Genomic DNA, 17,062 nt, shown 5'->3' on the forward strand with positions numbered 1-17,062 from the left:
CATCTTGTCGGCAAACTCGTGCCTCTCTCCTCTCTTCTCCCCACTTTGTTAATTGGCTTTGTTTACTGAATCGCCACACACAACATCCTGCTAAAACTCGAACTCGTTAGGCATCCTCTGTCTTTCCCAAATGACTGCACAGGTGGCAGGCTTTATTATTAACATTTGTGACCGACCGCATCGCTGATGGTGATATTTGTCCACAGTACATGCCGGACCCTTTCATCGCCAACTTTTAACGACTTGGTAAAAGTCGCAATGCAAATTCAGTTGGTTAATGCAGCGTCCGCATCTTAACCACGGTGTGTATTCGCTCGCTCTGTGTTGAGGGCAAGGCTGCAAAGTTTCACCATTCCCCCTTCCTCCCATCCCCCCAAAATGTAATATTTAACTACAGGTGTAATCTGTAACCAATTTATCCTTATTGTGACTGGATAATTTAACGTTTGGGATGCAAGATGCGAAATTTAGTTTTATGAGCAGAGTAAAATAACACGAATGTCGTTGCGATGCAATAGGGAGTAAGGGATTATTTAGTTACCATGGAAAAAAGAAAGTCGGTAAAAAAATTAAAATATTATGCATTAATTACAGATAATTATTTGGGTCTTTTTGTAAAGTCACATAGATAGGTTCAAAGAAAATAAATAAAAAATTACGACGTTTCGATCGCAACACAAGCGGTCGTCATCAGGAAAAGGGGGTTAGCTTCTAAAGGCAAACTGTTTATAAAGGTTTGAAATGAATTCCTGCAGTCACGAAAGCTTTGGCAAGATTTAATTACAGATAATATTGATTTTATATAAAAAAATTCCAATAGACTTCAAAAATTCTGTTATCAGCCTGTACATTCCCACTTCTGGACATAGGCCACCCCTGGTGTTCTTCCATCCTTTTCCTGGTTGTTTTTGTCCAGGAGTGGCCTCCAAATTCACTGCTAATCTCTTAAGCTGGCTTCCTCTGCTGCTTTTGCCTTCTTTTCTCTGTGTCCATTTTAGTTACAACTGTTTCTCCACCAAATGTAATGTAGTAAAAGCTATGCACCGTCTGGTGATCCTGAAATGGTTGGTGTGGGTCCCCCACTTGTCGTGGGAGGCCCACATAGATGCACTCTGATGACAAGAGATTGAAAATTTGATTCCTTAGAACTGCTTTTTGTGTTTAGTTTGTTGTCCTTCCCCCGCACCTCCGATTAGCACGGTTGGCTACGTACGGTGCGAAAAAAGTTCATACATACAGCTGGTTACGGCTAGTCATCTCAAATAACATGTTGTGCACGGCCCAAAGCCCAACGAGGCTGTTTTGGAAATATTTCACAAAAAAGTTGGCAGGGGCAAACCTGATTTCTAACCCACTGATTGCGTGGAGCAACGCCTTACATGCAATACCCCATCTATCGCAGGGACCGGTTTAACTGCATAAGCAAACAACAAGTTCTTACACGCTATGACGTAAAAGTCACATTTGTATCGTTGCCCACGTCGCAGGAAGGCCACACGTGAGCACATATCACAGAGTGGCTTTTTGAAAACTGAATGTAGGGTCCGGACCCTGTTTTTGGAAACAGAATGATCTGTTGCCAACACCACGCCTCTCGCAAGCCGATAACCGCGTTTCATTCCGGCTGCTGGTCACCCTATTGGCCCACAAACACACCTGCCTGCTGGTCACCCTATTGGCCCACAAACACACCTGCCTGCTGGTCACCCTATTGGCCCACAAACACACCTGCCTGCTGGTCACCCTATTGGCCCACAAACACACCTGCCTGCTGGTCACCCTATTGGCCCACAAACACACCTGCCAGTAGCACTTTTGCAACAAGTGGTCTCTAGCAATAGTCACTGTTGCGTATGTTAAACATCCTAATGGCTACCTGACTGGCACTTGACATTGATTTCATCATTGAATATGGTTTTGATGGTGGTCACAAGTTCTTAGGTGAGTCATTATCCTAACATAATAAATGTTTCTGACTGCGTTAACAGGAAGCCTGAATGAATCAATCGTAGCCTGTTCAATAATGTCTTGGGACAGTACATACACCTCTTGAGCCGATAGTGTAAATTCCACATTCTCGCAGAAGTGCTTGGTGGCGAGACGTTAACTACCTCGCCTGGTATACAGATCGTGTGTTGGATCTCGACCCTGACGCCTGCTGTACATTTGGAGTTTGCATGTTCTCCCCGTGGTCGCATGGATGTTTCTCCGGGTCCTCCGATTTTTCCCTCCACATTTAGAGTCAACATGTGTTTAGAGTATTTGGCTGTTCTTAATTTCCACATGATAAGCCACTTCGTTAAGCTATCATTTGTGACCAGGTCGCTTCTGAAAAAAATCTATATAGCTCAGTGGGCCTTACCTGATAAAATAAATAATAGTTTAGTTTAGATTTTCGACTGGGATTTGACACCCATGAGCTTGATGCTCAAACCCACAACCAGATACAATCTCAATGCGGGTTGTTATTTAGTGCTGAGCATTTACATTCCCTTGGCCCTATAACATTTGAGAGAAATACCAAAGTGCACAAATGGCCATAACATACACGTTGAATATCACAAAAAAACGGCAGTATATACAACAGCAAATCGTATTGTGGCAACGTCACAGCAGGAGTTTGAGAATTTTGCTCCAAAATGAATTGTTTAAAACAAATCTATGTAGTCCATCAGTAAATAGTCAATGCCTCCCCTTACAGAAGTGATAAAGAGATCATAGAGCCTTCAGTGGGCTCACACCAATTTAAATAATGAAAACAAGATCTAATTCTCTGCATTAGCGGTCCCATGCCTCTGGCCATTCAGAACCGTGTGGGAAAACATGATTTACGGTCGTAACTTAAAGTTCAAGTCTGTATACAGTGCTCCTAATAAGTAAACATTGTCTGAATAGTTACCTCTGTTTGAAGTGCCATTTTTTTATTTGTGCGACTACGTTGTAGTTTGTTTGTTTCGGTTCGACATACAAATATCCCCCATATAGCCTCAACAGTGTCGCGGGCGGATGTATGTGTGTGTGTTTGCGCGCACTGACAAGCATGGTGAAGTATTGTCAAGCCATCTCGATGACCTACACGGTGTGGGAAGGTCTGCATACAGCAGTACATTGACATTGTGCTGGTCAAGTCGGGTTTGTGAGGCGTGGTGGCGTGCGGGCGCTGTCACTCGCAACTGGTGTCGGCCTTGGCTGGAAATCGAACTTAGGTTGCTGGGCTTATCGCCGCAGTATGCGAACCACTGCCCCCACCGCTCCCCCTATGATGTTTTGTATGAGTCGCATAGAGTATTTGCAACATATAAACTATTCGGTGTTGCGTGGATGGTGGTGAAGCGGGAGTGCAGTGCTCCAAACCCTGCCACACGAGTTCGATTCCGGCTCACGGCAAACAGCAGTGACGATTATCTGAACCAGTCCTGGGCCTCCCCTGAGTTCGCTCAGCCTAAATTGAGTACTTGGTGTGATGTCCGAACATCGCCACTAGGGAGACAAAAGCGGCCGGGCGTGGTGCTGGCCACTCACCCCCTCGTGTGTCGTGCCGGCCTTCATAGGTGCTCGCTAACAGAACTTACCCCAACAGTCTGTTGCAGGCTAAACTAGGGGGCGGTCTTTGTCTTTGGTGTTGCGGACGGCACCCATTGTGGATAAGTCACTCCTGCGGGTGTATGGGGTTTGGCTGAACTACGTTGTCCTGCTGCTGGGGAAGTCTGGCATTCACAGATCCCCTTGCACAGGGTGCAAATTCCAGCACCATTGGTGGCATTTCATTCCTTGCACAACGTTTTCCTTGGGGTTCTCCGACGGAGAGGAGAAGCGTGGCTTGGCTATGTTTGGTTGGTGGACCACTGGATACACCGATAAGATTGCAGTCGCAGACAAAGAGGCGTTTAAATTTTAAACATTTTGGGATTTACATACAGCAGCCACCAAATAAAGCAGCTAAATACGTTTTTGAATACAAGCATGGGGCAATACCCATCGGATCACACGTGTAAACTAATCGTTTAATATAATCACCTGTGACTAACATGGCTTTGGATACCGTATTCCAAGTCGTTTTTGCCTGTGTACTGATTAATCGGACTCCATGTGTGTATTTGGATGTATATCAGCAATGTTGTTTTGTATACTGGAGGCTGCAGTTAGGTGGTTGAGCTGGCGAGCTCTTTGTGTAGCGCGTGTTGTGCGTGTGCTCTTGGAGCGGTGGTGCTATGAACCCAGCGAGTCGAGTTAGATTCCCGCTCACGAACCAGTCCTTTCCTAAGTTGACTGCCTCAAATGAGCACGTGGTGTCGTGTGTAAAACCATCGCTATCCGGGAGACTAAATCAGCCAGGCGTGGTGCTGGCCGCACACCCCTTTAGGTGCTCATTAACGGTACATTACTTTCACCAATAGTCTGTTAAACGCTATACGGGGGTGTCTTCGCCTTATGGTATGCGTGGCTCACACGGTTACGAGCCATCTCCGGGCAGTTACGAGCCAGCTGTTAACCCTTGTGCGAGTGTCAACGCGCACTCATGCGGCGACAGAGGCTCAACACGAGAGCAGCGGTGCCATATTGCTGTGTATGAGTCGGTCTAAAAACCTAAAATAGTCTGAAACGTATAGAATAACGGCACCCATTATACTGCACCGTCCATTATTTCCGTCACAAGACGACAGTGCTATTGACGAATTTCTTGCGTATTGTTTGTGCTTGTGCACCACTGCCAACTCGGCGGCACCATTAAAGTGTGTGTAGTCGTGTGCTCTTTCTGTTACCTGCAGGAGTAGGAATGGGATGCAATCGGAGGCAATTTTTTTTATATATACCAGGGGTCGAGTGATCTCACAAAAGAAGTTTAATTTTATAGGGCATATATATAGGGAAAAGCCATGTTTCAGATGTGATTGTTTTGTTATGGCCTTTGAATAAATAACAAAAAAGTAGATATTTAGTATATATACTCTGTAGTGATGATTGCTTCTTCTGTTGTCTGGCTGATGCAAAGGCGTGGCCAGGACAGATCGGTGAGAACACAGGAGAGTTCATACTCACGAATGGAAACCTTATAAGTTCGCAGAAAGTTAGCAAAAACAACAAGATTAATCCTTGATTCCTTCCGGAAAACACTTGTCACAAGATTCACATTTTGATTTAAAGCTTTCGTGACTGCAGTAATTCATATTCTTAGCTCTTTCGGTAAAGTCACGTTGAAGGCAAACAATAAAATAATAAAATATATATAAAACAATAAAAATTATCACGACGTTTCGACCATAACACAAACGGTCGTCATCAACGGGTATATAAACAACGACGACCATTTGTGTTATGGTCGAAACGTCGTGAGAATTTTTATTGTTTTATATATATTTTATTATTTTATTGTTTCCCTTCAACGTGACTTTACCGAAAGAGCTAAGAATATAAGATTCACATTTTCACTCCCATCACATCGTTCCGGGGCGTTCCAGCCCCATTTCCACCACTGGTTACCTGCCAATGGTTGCAGCAGAAGCGACATTCCAATCATGACCCCGAGCGGTCACGCGGTGTTTGCTGCCTGTTGCAGAATTTCACAGTTTCGAAATCCAGCAGCCCCCCTGGTTATTCCTGCAGCGTAACAACCACGACCAGTTTACAATGCGCCTGCCACTTTGCTCACAGTGGACGTTAAAGCGTAGGCCATCATTTCGTGCCTGGTATCGGGGTCTAAATGTGCCAAAATTCCAAAGTTATCTGCAAATTACTCAATTGGGACTATACACGGCAGCAATCTTCGCCCCCTACTGGTGGGCTAGTGCTCTAGGTCACCCTTGCAAATGAGACTATCCTGGTCCCTTGAGTTCCTGCCTGGCTAAACTAAACAAACCTACAAGAGATTCTGCTTTACTCGATTCAAATCTATGGCATTGGTCTTTTATTTACACAATTGTTGATGGCTGAACGTGCAGGCTTAATGACCTAGTCAACGCATCCACACCTGCCGAGCGAGAGCCTACCCATCACTCAAATATCTATCGTACAGTCATACCTGGATAAACCCGGTATAGGTTGTAGGCAGAGGAGCTTGAATGTTTCAGACCCCTCCACGCAGGTGTTCTGCGTGGAGGTGCTCCTTGTTTTGCAAGCATAGAGAACCGAGGGCATAATTGTGACTCCCACACTGCGTTGCACAACCGATGAGAAATTAATGCCGCTCGACTGATTGGGAAACCTCTGTCTCCAGCCAGAACTAGTCATGAGCATGCACAAACACGTACCCTAGAACAGCTACCATAATGGCCGTATAGCAGCCATCTTGTGTAAGGAAAGGCTAGGTTAATTTACACAAAGCTATTAATGTGTGTATGTTGAACTTATTTCGCACCGTACGTAGCCAGCTGTTCTAATCGGATGTACGGGGGAATGACCTTTGTCAATCTATTCCTGGGGCGAGGCTTTCCCCATGCGGTGTCGGTATGGAGGTCATTAATTCACCATGCTAGCCAGTGCAGGTTACTGAAGTGGTGTAGGCTGGAAGCGGTGCAGATGTAATTCGTAACTCGCGGTTGCCCGTGTGCCAGCATCGAACTCGGGTTGCCAGGTCCAAAATGTAGTGTGCGAACTATTGCAGCACCGCTTCCACTCCCCGTGTACGAAATATTTGCTAAGAGCAACGCCTGAGAAACCATTTGGCCACGCATGAAGCTCAACTCCTTGCCTCTCCTCCACCCCCTTCTTCAGAATCATAAGATTTATACTGGAGGAATTCGATCAGCTCGAAAGCTAATTTTCACAGATGTTCAGTAGGGTCGGGTCAAACATTACAACTGAAAACACACAGGAGTGGAAAGTATAGAAAAGGTAAGGAAATCACGCAAAAAAAATGCCTACAAAACTATTTTTTTTATCTTACCAAGTAAAGCCCACTGAGGTATTTATTGTTCGGAAGGGACCTGGCCATAAATGCTGGCGCAATAAGGTGACATATCATGTGGAAATGTATAGCAGCAAAATAATGTAACTACAGGCAGTTCCTGGGCTACGGAAAGGTTCATTTCCCGAGAAATATCCAGAACCCGAATTCCCCGTATGTCGGAAACTGAACAATTTTTTTTCCCCAAAATCCCGAGATACAATCCCCATATCCAGAAATAGTTGCGCCTCCCCCTACCGTTTGCTCTCGATACCGTTTCGCGCTGTTCCATATCGCGAGCTGTATCGTAACGCTGTGTAACGTACGCTCGGCACCTCCTATGAGTCTTTCGTTTCGTCGAATATCTAGCCTAACACTACCCATTATTAAACTAGTGTAACGTATACCATACTGACACGTAGGCTTTCGCGACCAATATCCTCCATAATATAGTTGTTTTTTCTCTGGGTTGCATCACGTAAATAAATGTGTCGTTAAACCTGCCCGCCACCCGACGCGGCCAATTAGTAAGGTTCGGCACGTAAACAGAACGTGGCAATGGTCTGTGTCCGATTGTTTATGAATACCCCGAAGCATAGGAAACAAAGTATGACGTAATGCTATAGAAGGGCAAGGGACGATGTGGCGGCGGGTCGAGTCTACTCAGAGGGTAACGATGTCACAGCGTGACTCGGAGTGATCTTCTACTGCAGGGGCAACACCACCGCCTTGGGGAACACGCGGCCCTGCCTGCGGTGTTCATCCGCAACCTCACCACCATGCACGATTTGCGCTTGCGTAGCTAATGCTAACATTTACGCACTCAGTACTGCAGTAAATGCGTGTTTCTCAATGTGGAGGGGAAAACCTTGAAGCACCGTGACCCCCTTAATCTCCTGCACCACCCCCCCGTTAAGCACCGTGACCCCCTTACCCCCTACACCCCCCCCCCCGTTAAACACCGTGAGCCCCTCCTCTGGCGCCTTGCACCACCCGACGTGATGAGGGTAATGGTCGATGAGGAAGCAGTTTGAATGCCTCTGGGAAACCGCCCGGCGAAGAGCGACTGCGCCCCCCCATCCCCCCAAGTGCGGTGTTGCGCATTAACGGAGTTCCTTGTCCAAGGCGATGTTGGTGAACTCGGCGAGAACTCGGCGAGAGCTCAAGTTATAACCGGCCTCAAGTTATAACCGGATCGGCCTCGTCTGCGACAGTGACCAGCGTCAACAAATTGCCACGTGCAAAGCAAACAACGCAACACGTGCAGCTATGAAGCGAATAGGGATGGGAACACAAAGCACAATAAATCTAATATTTTGCACAATAGTAAATCACTGTTAAATAAATAATATTGCCCAATGCCGCAAGTCGGCTCGGCCGGATTATTTATTTGACTGATCATAGCACAAATGCCAACTTTATGTTGACCCTTTTGCTCATGAGGATGCAAGAAACGCGATGATGGTGGTGGTGGGGGGGGTGAGTGCGGATTCACGAGGGGTTTCTCAAGACCTTCAGTCCTCGTCACCCACCACAGCTTCGTCTTCACGCGTTCACCAATCTTCTCATTTACTCGCTCGACGCAGCAAGCGCCCGACCATTGCTCAACACCACGGCCAAGACGCGCGCTGAACGCCGTCTGCGTTCAGCACGGGGCGGGGGGGGGGCGATGTAAATACGGCACAGGTGAAAAGCAGCAGCAACAACAACAACAAAAAATAGCGCAACAAATAATTCATCGAGGGGTTAGGGTTGATCATCTCTTTCTTTCAGATCTGTATTTAACTATTAGTAAAAGCACTTGTTACTGTTGGCACCGTACTTAGAATTGTTCATACAGCATTGTTTCATCGTGCCATTTATACCTCAAATCGTACACACTGAGATCTTGATCTTCAATTGAATCGGCTGTTAACGCAGGCAGCGTGAATTGGCTAGCGGGTCACGAAGGGCCTGTTTAACCATCATCGGGCGCGTGCAGTGGGGAACGAGTTGATGAGTAAATCGGTAAACGCGGAAACACATTGCCAGGACTGGATTTTGGGAAGCCTTGGAACGCAGCCTCAGCTCTGTTATCGCACATAACCAATGTGACCAGCATCCCACCATTTAACAGTATTCCACCATCTGCCTTTCGGCCTTCACCTTGGTGAATTTTGCTAAGTTTAATGTTTTATATTTTGAAATGTTGTTAGGAATGTTTTTTAAAGTAAGTTTAATTTTAAATGACAAACGTGTGTGTCGTTTTGGTTTTATATCGATCTTATTGTTATATCTCATTTCAGCTTAAGTTTACATATCTACATTACTGTGGTGCTTATACTGAGAGTGTTTAAATGTTCAAGGATTTTTGTTCTTTATTCAGTAATCCAATAGAAATCAATATTTTGAAGTTTTGTTTAGGCGTTTTGGTCTTTTGGGGTCTTTTTGAGTAACTTTAAAATCAACAATCGGAGATGAACATTCCATTGAGACTCAACTTTATCTCTCAATAGACACACTGGGTACAAGTGCCAGAGGAAAAACATACATGAAGATGATTAATTTCAGACAGAAGGCCTTGTGGGTGATGGATTGTGTAAGAAATATTTTTTAAAAAATTACGTGGAGAAGGATATTTGAATGAAGACGATTGTCTCGTTAATTACAGTTATTTTGATGGCGTCAGCGAAGACAAGAGGTCCACTTTGCCTTTCTTCAGGAACTGCTGATGTTTTTTTTCAGACTGTACATAACGGGCTGAGTGCAATTTGTACACGTTTCCCTGTGTCGTGTGAAACGTAGGGCCTGCACTATTGTTCTCTTGTGATGGTGGGGGTTTTTATTGTAATTTACAGATTTGATTAACGTTACCAGAAACAGAAAAAAGACTGTATACTGCCAATTAACAATACTTAACAATGTAAAAGTAATGCCCATGAAAATAATCCCGAAATATCCTATGCACATTGAAGTGCAACGTAATATTGAATAGCGTCAGAACAACAGCAATTTGTTGTCAATAGTCGTCACCTTATCAGTTTAGAGAGCAAATTACTCTCACACTGTTCCTGTTGTGATTGTATCCCCCAACCCCACCGTGTTATGCAATGTGTAACATTGCTGCATTTGCTTAATCTGTACGCTTGTTCTCAGTGGATTAATTATTAGTCCAAAGTCCACAATCATGGCTGATCATTAACATTCATTAACGGTTCGTACCAACCGCCTCTCATCTGTTAGGTCACCATGGCATTCACGGCCTACTGCTTCTGCTGAACGTTGTGAAAATTGCTTTCTGTAATTGGTTTCTTTTTTTTATTGAAAGCTTTCGTGACTGCAGGGATTCATATTCTTGGTTCTTTTGGTGAAGTCACGTAGAAGGGAAACAATTAAATAATAAAAATATAAAACAATAAAATTCTCACGACGTTTCGACTGCAACACCTGATGATGATTGCTTGTGTTGCAGTCGAAACGTCGTGAGAATTTTATTGTTTTATATTTTAATTATTTTATTGTTTCCCTTCTACGTGACTTTACCGAAAGAACCAAGAATATGGTTTATTTTTGTTTAAAATTTTGAAACCTTACGAGGGAACGGTGGCACAGTGGTTCGTGGTCTTCTTGATGAACATTGTGAACGGAGTTGTATTCTCGGCCACAACTTATGTCGGTGGCGAGTGATCTGTGAACCGGTCCGGGGGCCAATCCCCTGCATAAACCCGCACTGATCAGTATGGTGATGTGTGGTCAAACAATAACCATGTGGGGTGGATTGCCAAAGGGCTGTAAAATGAAAATAACCTTTCAATAATGATAAGTTGCACCTAGGCTATCCATTGCTGGATGAAAGCGTCCCCTGCCATCGGCATTCCTTCATGCTCGTGTGATACCACAAGTCCATCTGAGGTCCAAGAACTAAGCTTGTCGCTCCCTCTCTGGATTGTCCTTTCCTTTGGCTGGCATTCTGCCACTAGTCTTGCCCTTCAGCTATCTTCCCTTCCAGCAATGTAAATTGCTTTCTCTTGCCCAAGCCGACTTTTTTCCCCGGTCAATTATAGTGTCTCTGATTTTGTGTAACGTTCCCTGATCCATGCGTTTCTGAATGTACTCGAATGTCTATGAATGCATCGTTCCATGTAAACGTAACGACCGAGCTGAAATCCCGTGATACCGTGGGCAGCCATCACCTGCGGCCATTGTCCCACCTTCCTTCTGTTCGTTTGCACTTTTTTGTTGTGTTCCGAAAGATTTTAGGTGGGGGGGAGGAAACAAACCGAGTTGTGAAGGGCGCAAAGCTCTGCTGGCAGACATCTCAATAAAATGTTTGGAAGATGTTTCCACCATGGTCCCTCATTCAGAATGTTTTTTTCCTCATGTTCATTTAAAACTATTAATCTTCTGGAAGATGTTCACGCCCTTTGGTGACATGTCTTCCCCTTACGGAAGAACGCATTTACCCATTGGGATTTATCTCCTTCAAGAATAATATATTTTTAAAAAGTATTGTTTTGACAATTCTTTTTGCGTTTGACACCCAAAATATTCGTCTGTCGCCTGCTTTCCGTACCCAACAGACAGTGGTCCGTTACAGAATGCCCTATTGAGTTCACAGTGCACTTTTAACGCATTATGTGTTTGTGTTCTCGCTGCCAGCCGTACCACGTCAACGTCGGGTACCTGCCGGACAACGACCCGACCCACGGCAGCGCGGACCCCAGGCACGGTCGCGGTGACCGCCGGGAGCCGCGGCGGGGCGAACACAGAGATCCACCGCGGGACGACTACCGGGACCCGCCTCGCGGAGACAACAGAGACACCCGTCGGGACGACTACCGGGACCCCCCACGTAGAAACGACCGACGGGATGACTACCGGGACCCCCCACGTAGAAACGACCGACAGGATGACTACCGGGACCCCCCACGTAGAAACGACCGACAGGACGACTACCGGGACCCCCCACGCAAAAACAATCGGGACGATCGTCGGGATGACTACAGAGAGCCTCCACGCGGCGACACTCGGGGTGGTCGACGGGATAACTACAGAGAGCCCCCACGGGACGACTATCGAGACCCTCCCCGAGCGGACAACTGGGATGCGCGACGGGGCGACATCAGTGATCCGCCGCCTCAATACGAAGCAGCCCCACAAAGCAACGTGCGAGCAGTCCCCCACGCGAGTGCCCCCCACACGAGTGCCCCCCGCACGAGTGCCCCCCACACGAGTGCCCCCCACACGAGTGCCCCCCATGTGAACGTCGCAGTCCCGGCAGCGTACGTCCACCAGCCGCCGCCGCTGAATGCTGCCAAGAAAGAGCAGAGTGAGTTGTGCTCAATCGCGATGGGGACGAGGGGTCCACGGTGAGACGTCGTCCCAGCCAGGGGGCGTGCGTGACGACTTCGAGTACTTTTACCACTCAGGAATGAAAGCTGTCAGATTAGATTTGGGTTACCGGTTTGAACCGGTTAAGTTAATTTAACATCCCAATCTGTGCTGTCAGCTGCTGTTTTGCTAGCTGCATGTTACGATGACGTAAAAAAATAAACGTTGATACGGCACTATTTAATGCTAACCTATGGGGCTTGCATTGACTGTTTTATCTACTGAATAATCTGGTATTATCTACAGCACGATAGACTGCATTAACTGGGTGTGCATTAAATGCATTGGAGGAATTGATAATACTTTTATCCAGATAACACTGCGGAGATTGAGCGATGAAATCTGCTCATGAGCAAAAGCTAAATGGCTTTTTTCATCATGAGCCCATCAGGCATGGCAGAAACTTGGTGTGGCCTTCATCCAGCCGTGGATAGATCAGTTCATGGCTGTTGATGACCATGAATGGGGTGTTGTGAATACGTATAGACAGCGCTGTGTATTCTAGATTTGAAGCTTTCGTGACTGCAAGGATTCATACTCTTTGGTTTTATTCGGTAAAAGTCACGTAGATAAAATAAAACAAAATAAAACAAAATAATTAAATCACAGTGATTTAAATAAAACCAGAGAGCGCTGTGTATGCATTTCTCTGCACACAGTTAATTAAAAATGCAATTCTGAACAATTTCTGACAGTATACTTTGGGGGAAACCCCCATCAAACAGCCATATACATTTTACATTTGACCGAATCCTGTTTTAAAATAAAAAATGTTATAACCCATGGGTAATTCCCAAAGTGAACTCTGCTGTGATTGCAGTAGTAAAGCACTTTTCACTGCTGCTACAGTCTGAGACACCATGACCCATGACTGAATTATTCAGGTCGAAAACTTGTGTAACTTACGGATTTGAAAGAGTCACCCTTAGGAAACAGCGAAACCGTAGCTTTTGAAAGCTTAATCCCTGGGGAGTAGGGGGGGGGGATGTTGCTATTAATAGAAGCGGCTCCAGCAGAGTCTTTGAGCAATTGGGAAATACAGTACAGTACAACTCTTTCTTGTCTCCGTGATAGAGATGGGGGGGGGGAGAACCATGTAATTCACAGAAGCATAATTGTGGATAATGGGGTGGATTGAACCCCCGAGTGATTTGAACTCTGACGGTTGAGCGCTGTGCTCCATCGTCACCCAGATAATTGCTCACGACGATGCGGCCATAGCTACTATGATCCGTGAGTCCGCCCATCCACATTGGCACGTGACTCCCAGTGTGGTGTGATTGAAAAACCACCGCGTGTAAATTCTCAAAGCTTAAAAAAATTATGCACAAATCAACTTCGCTCCCAACTTCCAACATTTAAAAAGTCCAGAGATTTGGTGAGGCTTTCCAGGATGAACAACAAGCATGTCGTGTTGTTCTTGGCGTTGCCTGTGTGAACGTTGGAGCGTGTGTGCACGTGTGCACGCGTGTAGGCAATTGCTGCCTGACTCGACGGACGCTGATCATTATCGCCATCGTCGCCACGGTGTTGATCATCGCAGGAGTTTCCGCGGCCGTGGCACTCATACGTACGTATACGCTCACAAACCATGGGTTCACGCGCACGCCAGGTTAACGCGTGTAGCGCACATGAAATGGGGCTATAACACCACTGGGGAGAAGCGTAGGGATGCGTAGTCCCGGCTCGCTGCGCTGCACGTTAATCATAAGCAGTGCAGACAGAGCAAAGGGGGGACCCTGCCGGCCATACGACTCCTGGGCGTGAGGATAGGCGGGAAAGGGGAGGCTCGTGGGGACGAGTCACGTGACACGGGTCAGCTGACGGAGTAAATGAAGCAATTGGCGGGACCCCGGGGTCCCATCACTGCCCCGGGGTGGGGAAAACCGCGTAGCGACACGAGTCTTGCCTTACCGACAACAAAACTAGTGTCAATCGATTGGCCTCTTCGAGAGCTACTCGGGGCACTAAGTTTCGTAAAAAGTTGAAAAATTACATAAACACGTAAAATTCACTGCGGGGGCGGGCTCGCCTTGGCAAAGAAGCTGAGGATCGACGGCTGACCGGAGGGCGTTGTCGCGTTGCTGTCGGGATCACGAGTGGGCGGACTGAAAAATAATAATTGTTGACCTGATTTTTGCGGGACCCCAGGGTCCCGCCAAATGATTCAAATGGTCAATTAGGACCTGGCAATAGCAGGGAGCAGACGTGCTTTGGAGTGGCCTCTGAGTGAAGCCAAAGATAGATCATAAATCAGGGGTAAGAGTTAAGTTGCGTTATTTATTAATTTCAATATCCCTGATCCATATTGTTATTGCTACTTAAACCTGACACTTTATTGTCCTTCCCTGCACCTCCTATTTACACGGATCGCTACATATGGTGTGAAAGAAGTTCAACATACATAGTTATTGAAATTTTTCAGCCAATATGGGCCTTAAAGGTGTGTCTGAACTCTACTTCAGTAGTTAGTGCAAGTAAATATGACACCACACGCACAACCCTCACCCACGGAGACGGAGGCACTCTCGTGAGCTTGTACAGACAGGGATGAGGTCGTAGGCACTCGAACCGTCGTGTGAATCCAACTGTGTGGAGTGATGAGTGTTGTCCCCTCCGATGTGTGGGTCTTCTCCAGACACTACGCTTTCTTCCCAAACGTACATCGATATCATTTACCCAATAACCCAAAAATGCAGGACCCTCCTGAAAAAGCTTTTGAGACTCCAGAGTCGAAGGCGTTGATATGATTATTATTATTGCTGTTGTGTGTGTGTGCATGAACTATCTGCATACGATCAGGCACAGTGGTTCGGCCAGCTCTTTGGGGGCCCTAGCAAACACATATTTTTGGGCATCACATGACTACAAATGTTTTCTTCGGGATAAGCGGCGTAACAATGTAATGCACCAATTACAATGATAATTATTTTAGAACTGCCATTGAACATTGTGATTGGTGCACCCCTATTATTTTATGAAGCTGAGCTACTGGGCTGGGGGGCGTCCCAAGCTCTGGCTTGCTTTGTTTTTGCTGAGCCTCTCCACTGTACAGGTCTCACTTCCTTGTAAGAATAAGAGAATACAATAAATAATCTCTTGCCTGAGGCTAAACTACGGTTCGTGACACGATCCCAAGACAGCTGCACGGGCATGCCAGGCGAGTCTTGTGGCTAGACCACCCTCGGCCAAAGCCGCCATGTCCTCTGCTTATTTTGTTAAATAATTATTACCCTACCCTGGATGGCAGGAACAGGATCTGCACGTACAGGGTAACTGTTAATTTGCTTGGCGATTTCAAACGCAGTTTGCGTTTACACGTGGACCCAGGGGGGGTCGGTCTCCTCTTCGTCGTGTATTTGCTTTCAGTGAGAACTTGTTTTTTGCGTAAGAATGTGGCATTGGGCAAAGTTGCATGGGCATGGTGCTCAGGGGCGACTCTTCCATATAGGCGAACGAGGCGGTTGCCGAGGGCGCCAAGTTGAGTGGGGCACCAAATTCGAGGGGAAAAAATACTAACTAAAAACAAACAAAAATAACGAAGATGTCATTGTTTCTATTCCCGTACAGAGGGAATATGAATTATAATTAACTTAACATTTCTGAGAACAAATACCGTAATTCGAACTGAAATATATCGTCTAGCTGTCGTTTACAAATCTCTTCTGAAAATGTATCTGTACAGATGGATGGACAAACCGAATAATTATGCCTCTGTTTAAAAAAAATGGTTAAAAAAACATGAAATGTAAAATAGGGGCAAAATGTTTCCCAGTTTACCAAAACAAACCTCAGCCTAGGTCTGCCCCTGGGGTTTGGGGACATTTATTGCATGGTTCGCCCTCGGGCCCCAGCTGCTGGCAGCTAGTCTAGGGCCACCCCTGATGGTGCTCGCCCTGAAACACATTGTGTCGCCCACTTTGCGTGGCTTGTCACCTGTAATAAGCATCCTCAAGCAGAAGGTTCGTTAGTTTCAGACACGTCTTAGGTTGCAGCTGTATTTCGATGCTATATCAACTTGTATTGTAGTATGACCGGGTAAAGGCATAGTTGTGCAGTGTACAGGCGGTGCAGCTGCACCTGGGCCAACGGACCGCAGCAGCCCATACGCCGGGCATCGAAGAGCAGGGAGATTTTTTAAAGGGGGCCCCCATTTCATTGCTAGCACCGGGGCCCCATGCTGGCCAGGCTACGCCACAATCACCAGACTAAACGACGTGTGTGTTTGCGTGCGTGCAGTGCTGAAGGATCCGTGTCAGTCCGACTCTGTTCGTTGTAACGGAGTCAGAGACTGCGTCAACGGCACAGACGAGCAAGGATGCGGTAAGGAACAAACCGCGCACGGGGCTACACCGATCACACACACTGGTGTGGTGTGAAAACGCCAGCAATGGCGTGGTACTTGCCACGCAACCCACTCGTGCGCTTTGCCAGCCTTCATGGGTGCCCACTACCAGCACTTGCCCCAACAACCCGCACAGGCTGTACATAGGGATCTTTGTCTTTGTGTGGAGAGCAGCACGCAGCAGTGGAGATCAAGCGTACCTGCAGGTGTGGAACACGGCAGCCGGCGTGTTTTCCATGGTGTGTGTCGAAAACTTCACAAGCGCCTACGCCGAGCAGGCCTGCGTGCTCATGGGATACGACAGGTGACGCTCAACGCAGGATCTCGCGCACACCCACGCTGCCCTTCAACCCACAGGGCGAGCGGGTACCACACCACACACGAACGCAGTGCTATCTCGCAACACCGCAGGAGCTCACGGGGATGGCACGGGGAAAGAACACCGCCATTGTGTTGCGAGCCAC

At 46.7% G+C, this 17,062-nt stretch overlaps 1 protein-coding gene across 1 annotated transcript in view; it reads left to right on the forward strand.

Annotated features, from left to right (window-relative positions):
* LOC116955349 (transmembrane protease serine 3-like) overlaps window positions 1-17,062 on the forward strand; it is a 32,863-nt gene that overhangs the window by 3,480 nt on the left and 12,321 nt on the right. Inside the window, exons 2-5 of the mRNA XM_032976375.2 lie at window positions 11,522-12,191; window positions 13,728-13,823; window positions 16,493-16,576; window positions 16,773-16,902. Of these exons, the coding sequence (XP_032832266.2) occupies window positions 11,522-12,191; window positions 13,728-13,823; window positions 16,493-16,576; window positions 16,773-16,902 (980 nt within the window). The remainder of the gene's footprint in view (window positions 1-11,521; window positions 12,192-13,727; window positions 13,824-16,492; window positions 16,577-16,772; window positions 16,903-17,062) is intronic.

The sequence above is a fragment of the Petromyzon marinus genome, chromosome 3 (genome assembly GCF_048934315.1).
Source record: "Petromyzon marinus isolate PM22_M1 ecotype Great Lakes invasive population chromosome 3, UKy_Petmar_22M1.pri1.0, whole genome shotgun sequence".
In the NCBI taxonomy this organism is placed as follows: domain Eukaryota; kingdom Metazoa; phylum Chordata; class Hyperoartia; order Petromyzontiformes; family Petromyzontidae; genus Petromyzon; species Petromyzon marinus.